This window comes from Phoxinus phoxinus, assembly GCF_949152265.1.
Source record: "Phoxinus phoxinus genome assembly, chromosome: 2".
NCBI lineage: Eukaryota > Metazoa > Chordata > Actinopteri > Cypriniformes > Leuciscidae > Phoxinus > Phoxinus phoxinus.
In genome coordinates, this window is record NC_136877.1 from 38,452,704 (window position 1) to 38,460,631 (window position 7,928).

A 7,928-nucleotide genomic window follows, 5' to 3' on the forward strand; every position below is an offset into this window, starting at 1 on the left:
AGTCAGAGGGACTCAAATCGTACATGTTTCGTGGAATGACTTCAGAATTGAAAACTTCTGAAGAGTTGTACAGACCCCTATTTTGAAAACCCTGTACAGAGTTAGTAGGCTTACATAAACCTCAAAACCTGTGAGGTAATGATTATAAGAAAATCCACTTGAGCCATTGGAAGCCAAAGTTTGAAGCTTTGAATAAACTGATTTGTCTTTAAAAATTGTACATGTATATGCTATAGCTGATTAATATTTTTTCATGTATATTTTAAACGTTAGGCTATTTATATTAATTTATAGGGTGTAAAGTTTTACTTTTTGAATGTTATAGGCCTTTTTTTATTTCCCCAAAACGCAGGACTTATTAAATTAATGTTTAATTTTACATGTTTTTTCCTGGTTGGTGACAGCAAACTGTCAATTAATCACAACCAATTCTCCTATTTAATCGAATCAGTCTTTCTGTGGGCGCTGTGTTTTTCTGGGCTGCTGAAGAGTTTAAGATGGCCATTAGGGATTTGGCACCCTGTCTATTATTCCCTTGACTGTGGGTCATTATGGCCGGACAACAGCAGAAAAAGAGATCTTGGCGTGCCTCAGTGGAGTGTGCCCGTCCCGTAGGTGAAAAGAACAATGGTGAAGGGGTAGAGGGGATGGGTCGCGCGCTGTGGAGGAAGGGGTGGGAAATAGGAGATAATAGTATAGTTCTCCCACTGTGAAAACACTTAAAAACTAAGATTTCTTTGCTATTGTTGCGCGTTACCATCCTCCAACCTTTACCATCCTCTGTCTTTGTTGGGGTAGCGGATACACCATTCTTTTTGTTTACATATTGAATAACATTGCATCTAAAATTCAACAGTGAAATATATATGTTTTTAAATGCAACGTGATGCATTTAATGTCCTTATCTATATGCTCTACCTGGTTAAAGGACATAATTTAACAGGATAATAAATAAATTGTATGCATCCACAGGTGCATCCAATTATTGTATACTAATATCAGTTTTAGTTTTAGTGTTGCCTATTGCCCCTAAATAAAGTAAGAGCCACTTTCTTTCTTTTTTTTCTGTTGAGTCAAATGCGTGTAACTATTTCTGAAAGTGAGTCACTTGTGAATTCAAACTTTTGAACTCTGTGCTTCATCTCAGTGCTCCAGCACTGTGCGTGGAACGTGGGATTCGTTCTATTTAATAGGCCGAACCCGAGACTGTGGGAAATTGTGCAGCAAAAAGCACCCATGTATTGTCATGGTAATTTCGGTGGGTGGAGGTTTGAGGGGGAGTGCGAGTACATGTTAAACGAGGTTAAGTGAGCTTGTTTAGTTCGTAGTTTTATCAAGCCTACGCCACCGCAAACTTTCAGAAATAGTCGTGGGAAAGCGAAAAAGTTGTTAACTAGAAGTGCAGAAAAATGACGGCATCCAATATCGGCAATGGCCCGGAGAAGAATTTCAACGCAAAAGAAGAGCGAAAGGTAGGCTGTGTCACGACGCTGTCGTCATTTTGTGTTGTGTTGTTTTGTGATGTATGCAACTTTGGCAAAATATGTAACGTTACTCATTTATTCATGCGGCATACAAGTAGAAGGCGTTTAAACGTGAAGGAAAGGACATTTTTAGACAACCTTACAGAGCAGCTTTAAAAAGTTAGCTTATGCATATTCGAGACATGCTGTTTGAGTTGTCCAAAAAAACACAAGACCTAAATGTCAGAAATAGCAGTAGCACTTACTAAATGGGCTATTTCATTAGACAATTAGATTGTTTTGCAAATCTAAACATTGTTTAGTATCTAACTTTTAAATGTTGAGTAGTTCCTTATGAAACCTTATACTTGAAAATAAATTGTAATTAGCATGTTTTTGTTGTTGTTGTGCAGTCTTACAATTATTTGCTTGGATTGACTCAAATCAGTTGATATATTTCAAGTAGGCTAGTGCTGTTAGAATATGACAGTGATTAAGTATTGAATCTTAAATAATACTGACAAGACTGAGTAAATTTAGTCAAGACTTTACAGTAGGCTAGTTTATGTTAAATAATCACATTTAATGAACTCATTTGGGATGTCCAGAGAATATTTCACACTTCAGACATGCACCTTACAGAATTGGCATGTGTATTGTGAGTTTTGTATTGTCAAATTGGTTGTGAATTAATCCCTTGAGGATGTCTAATGAATATTTCATACTCACTAAAACCAGCTTGTTTATAATTTTAGATGCGGAAACCCTTGATAGAGAAAAGACGCAGAGAGAGGATAAACTCAAGCCTTGAGCAACTAAAGGGTATAATGGTGGATGCCTACAATTTGGATGTAAGTGACCCAAATAAATATCATTAAAATATAAACACTCTTTATATTTGAAATCTATTTGCACTAATATAATTCAAATCATTTTAATACATTTATAAAAAGAAAGTGAAAATAAATAAATTGAAATGCAATTTTCCTTTCACTTTTCCCACAGCAATCTAAATTGGAGAAGGCTGATGTTCTTGAGATAACAGTTCAGCACATGGAGAACCTTCAAAGAGGTCACGGACCAGGTTAGGCAGACTTTCTGGGCTAAAACCATTGCAGCCTACTTTTTCCACCCGTACATTTTAAGTGAATATTATTTCAAACATATAAACAAACTCTACTGATCTTTAAGGGGAAATGTATGATTGTTTACATAAAAAATGTTTTATATATATCATATCCTTGACGTATACAACTATATTTAAGCTATGTTTTAAAAGCATGGTAAAAGATCTATAAATAAGATCAGGTGCTTAATCTATATGTAAATCTATATGTGTACTGATGATATGCACTGAGCACTTTTGTAGTTTTATTAAATAAAGACTTTAGGCAATACTTTTTCTCAAAGGAAATTGTGTGCAGGATTGTATTATGATTACATGGGGTAAAATCCCTCCCATGCTTCTATTTTGCTTTGATTTTCAGGTGGTAGTCACAGTCCAGGCACTGGGTTTGAGTCTCGACAAAGATACGGTAGCGGGTACATTCAATGCATGCATGAGGTGCACAACCTGCTCCTGAGCTGTCCCGGGATGGACAAGACTCTGGGTGCACGTCTGCTAAACCACTTGCTGAAATCTCTTCCCCATATCAGCTCTGAGGCTGGTAGCACAAGTTCTGTTGGCACCCTGAGCCCTGTTCCTCTGTCCCCGACCCATTCCCCTTTAAACCTGCCTTCCTTACAGGCTCACCCTCTCCACCTGCACACCCCTCCATCCCCTCGATCTCCTTCCCCTCCCTCCAGTCCCACTCACTCGCTCAGAGTCTCACTGCTTAGAGAGAGACCCCGAGAACAGCCCTCTCCCCCCAGGTCTCCTTCCCCTCAGTCTCCAGCACAATCGGCCCTTCCCCCTTTCTTTCTAGGGGCCGATCCTTCCATGTGGAGGCCCTGGTGAATGAATCCAGCACCCCCCCCATTTACCCTCCCCTTGCCCTTCCTGGCCTGCCCTCTTCTACCTAATAGTTTCCATTACATTTGATCTCTTGAGAGGTTGTAGTGCTTTCCACTCAGAGGGGTGCGTCATATTGGGTTACAAAGTCCCATGGGGATTTGTGTTATCATTTAAAGCACTGTACTGCATGCTTAGAAGCAAATTATGTTATGTGCATGCTTTTAGGGTATGATCATAAATGACACCAAAGCTTGCCTCATTGACTGTATATACTAGTATTGCTGCATTACTACTTATAGGCAAAGTTTAGATTACCTTACTTTGGTTTTCATTTTTTTTAACAATGATATTTTTACTAGCTGGGTTTTAGATGTGGTGTATTTTGTACATGTAGTAAAAGGGGTTTGTTGAAATTATGCATATTTCTCTACCTTAAATGCAATAGTGACTCAGAAAAGGTAGAATGGACAAGATCATTTGTGAAAAATACTCCATCCTTGTATATTACAAGAAGTGAGGAGTCTGACTAGTACCTCATATTGAAGCAGTTAAAACTGATTTTCTTTATGAAAAATCAGAACTGTGTATTGTTTTTGTACTCTCAAAACATTTGAAAATGATGATGAATATGATAAAGGTGATTTTAAAATAATAAAATTACGATCAGTTTGTGTGTGTGTGTGGTGTTTTTTTTAAACTAATATTTTACAACTTGTACCTGATATCTGCCGTTAACCAGTGAAAAACAAAAACTGTTAGAATTTAGAATTTTATTATGATTTACTTTTATAACAGCATCACAGGCATTACTTTTAAATTGATGTAGGCTACTCAAATTACAATATTTTGTACATCCCATTGTAATTTCACTTCTTGTGCCAGTAAATTTAACTTGAACAATACAGCTTATATACTGTAACTTTGCTTTCCATTCAATATACTGTGTAAATATGAAAAATTAGAACACACTTTTTCAGCTAACTTCCAAAGTATTGTTTTCCTACTATGGAAGTAAGTGACTACTGTCAAATGTCTGGTTACCAACATCCTTAAAAAAAAAAAAAAAATTGTGTTCAACAGAAGAAATAACAGGTTTGAAGGGTGAGTTAATGATGACGGAACTTGCATTCTTTGGTGAACTACCTTTTAAGGCAAACAATATGTGTCCCATAATGTGAGAAAAAGGTGCAATTAAAAGCCTCTAGATGTCACTATTCACTAGCACAACATGTTTATCAGGCATTTTGGGAGACACAAGTGAATATGGAAATAAATTATACATCAATATTCCTGTGAAATATTAGATATAACAGCATAAACCGCACGCAGAACGCTCACTGCCATAGGAAAACAATAGAAAAAAAGGCGCCCCTCACTGCAGAAAAAAACGCGGTAGGTGTGATCCGGGCCTAAGTGTGGAAGAACAGCAGGAGGAAGGTCCATCAACTTCTGGTGCACAGATGAACACACTTCAGTGATTTTCAGTAAATGCCACAGTTTAATTCTGTTGAACCCACCTCATCACTAATGTTCAGGCAAAATGGCCTGGGTCTGTATATGATGCCAGAATATTTAGAGAGTCATCTCTGTGCAACAAATTTCAACAGGGTACGTTTTGTTAGACAAATGCGTCTTTATTACACTTACAAAACACCTCAAACATTACAGGACACTTCTATGGTTACTTGCTGGGGGACAGAGGATACCCTTGCCTCCCCTATATGATGACACCCTACCCTGATCCTGAGCCCGGACCACAGACACGCTTCAACCTGTCTCACAGCAGAACACGGGCCAAGGTGGAGATGACAATAGGCATTCTGAAGGCGAGGTTTCAGTGTCTGCGTGGGCTCAGGGTCACTCCAAATAGGGCATGTGACATCACAGTTGCTTGTGTGGTACTTCACAACATTGCCACAATAAGAGGAGAGAGGCATCCTCCCTGTCCTGATGAAGATGACCTAGAACAACACCCATTGAATCTAGCAGATCACAGAGATGGCAGAATGCTCAGAGACATGATTTGTCAAAATCACTTTATTTAATGTGTTCTATTTCTTCATATCCTGAAATAAAAGAGACATGACAGATTTGTATTTATTGCTTTATACACACACACACACAAAAAAAACAGATTCATGTTCACATCTGATTCTCACCTTAAGGCGATGCTCCAGTAGTTCTATTTCAAGTTTGTCCTTTTTAAATGGCCAGCCTTTTCTCCTCTGAAGCTGTATAAGGTCCATGTCCATGTCAGTTTTTTTTATTTGCCTTAGATGGACCTTACACAGCTTCTTTGCAGACAACTAGGAAGGCAAAGTAAATAAGATGGTTAAAGAAGAAAATCTGCCACATAGTAACATTATGTAAATAACCAGGTACAAGTTCTTACACTGCTAAGATTATGTGTAGAGGTAGATGGACCCTCATCTGCATGTACATCCCCAGACTCTGTCACTCCATCTAAAAAGCTATGCATTGTCCAGTATATGCATTATACCTCTGTGGGTCTCCCAGCACTTTCTAATTCAGTCACAGCAGATGTGGTCCCTTCATCATCATCCTAGAGTGGAAATATGCACAGTTACTTTGTCTGGCAGACAAAGTGAAAGATCTAAAAGCAACTGGTTCTTAAAATGCACCACTAACAATTGTGACAGACTGTGTGGTTCAGGAGGATCCAATAATAATGTGTAAATTACTAAAGTATGACAGACACTGAATAAAGGCATTAGGAACATGCAAGAATAAAATAAAAAAAACAGATTACTGTATACAGCATATACTGTAAAATAGAATATGTATGCATAATGCACAAGTGAAACAATGACTGCATTTGGGAAGCATTTAGCCTTCTTCCTAATGACAAGAGTTAATGATAATTTTGTCCAAACGTATGACTAAATAATCATAAGTACTAATATGGTATACCTACATTGTACCAAGTCACTTGAGTTGTTGTGGAAGGTAGCAAATTCTGACGAAGTGCCCTCTGGAATACCATCGACCACAGGGCGACCTTTATTAAGTGAAAGAGCCAACTCCTCAGATGGGGTGAGAGGAGGTGGAGGTGGACCCCCGCCAGTTAGACGGGCCTCAGCCTTCTTTCTATTAGCTATATAGGAAGAATACTGAAAAGTAACTAAAGACATTGATCTTACAACAGTTAAAATAAAATATTACCTTTTTGGAGAATGCTTTTGTGTTTCATTTTGACTTGGGAAAGAGTTATTTTGGCTCCAGAAGGATTACACTTTATAAAACAAGAGAAGAGGCCTAAATATTTCTTGTCAATTGGCTATACATTGCACTGTAGGCTATTCTTAAGAAACTGATGTAGAGAAAAGTAAATGCTTGTCGAGTCATGCCACATATGCTCAAAAAGACAATTGTTCAACTTTTCAAATTAACAAAAGAAAGGCAAGCATATTTAAAATGTAATAATAAATAAAAAAACTTTACTCTGTCAGTTATTTTTTGCCAAGCCATTGACCGTTCGCAAAACCCCGCCCTCGAATGGTTCTCGTCCAATCCTAGCTCAGCAACTGTAACTAAGGAGAAGGAGCTCCGTCAAACATTCCGATTTCAGCAAGATAGTGAAATTTTTTTTATTTTATTTTTATTCAATGCCACAAGAACAAGAGGTATTACATATTCACAATATCACATTAACATTAGCTGCCAGGAAGAGAGAAAAAATAAAATAAAATAAAAAGTAATATAATTTACATAAAATCCAGTGCTTTCAAAGCATTACATGTTTTCATTGCTTTTTTGTTTTTAGTTTGTTCCAAAAGATGTACATATAGGGTAAAGTCATTTATAAAATGTGGAAAATTTGGTTTATCTTGAGCCCACTTCTTTTTATGTATATGGTATTTTCCTAATAAAACAAATAACTGTATAATATGTTGTTCTTTACATTCCAAATTGTCATTCTGAGTATAAAAAAGCACATCAAAAACACTAATTTCCATCATACACTTCAGTTTTCTATTAATAAAGGTTTCTAAATCTTTCCAAAATAATCTTGAGTAAATACAGTGAAAAAACAGATGCAAAATTGTTTCTTTTTCTATTGCACAAAATTCACAAGTAGGCTATATGAAATATTTAGTTTAAATCTTTCCAAAACATGCTTAGCAGGATACATTCTGTGAAGTATTTTGTAAGACACTTCTTTAATTTTGTTATTGACACAAAACTTACTTGGCAATTTCCATGCTTTACCCCAAGAGATATATCCAAATAAAGAAGACCAAAAGAATCTTGCTGCAGGAAAAGACACAGAACCAAGAGCATTCCTTATAATCTTATTGCTACATTTTTGTTTTAAAACATTAACATTATCGATGAAAATCTTACTACAAAGATTATCCATGTTGATTTCCACTGACTCAGCATTTTTTAAGAGTAACATCACACTCTTTGGGATCGCGTCAAGAACAATGGCAAATTCTCTTGGTTTAACTGGTAATTTAAATTTTTGTAGAAATTCAGTAGCCTATATG

The 7,928-nt window shown here is 36.8% G+C and overlaps 1 protein-coding gene across 1 annotated transcript; it reads left to right on the plus strand.

Annotated features, from left to right (window-relative positions):
- The first annotated feature begins 467 nt into the window (after window positions 1-467).
- On the plus strand, window positions 468-4,473 carry her8a (hairy-related 8a). The gene is made up of 4 exons (XM_079598035.1): window positions 468-1,472; window positions 2,219-2,314; window positions 2,469-2,547; window positions 2,951-4,473. Exons 1-4 carry the CDS (start codon window positions 1,410-1,412, stop codon window positions 3,418-3,420), a joined length of 708 nt encoding a protein of 235 aa, XP_079454161.1. The 5' UTR covers window positions 468-1,409; the 3' UTR covers window positions 3,421-4,473.
- The last annotated feature ends 3,455 nt before the right edge of the window (window positions 4,474-7,928 follow it).

Excerpts from the sequence above, each read along its gene's own strand:
- her8a (XM_079598035.1), top strand. The coding sequence starts at position 1,410 with ATGACGGCATCCAATATCGGCAATGGCCCGGAGAAGAATTTCAACGCA. Across the intron at positions 2,315-2,468 it reads TGGATGCCTACAATTTGGAT|CAATCTAAATTGGAGAAGGC; the intron begins GTAAGTGACCCA and ends CTTTTCCCACAG. Across the intron at positions 2,548-2,950 it reads TCAAAGAGGTCACGGACCAG|GTGGTAGTCACAGTCCAGGC; the intron begins GTTAGGCAGACT and ends TTTGATTTTCAG.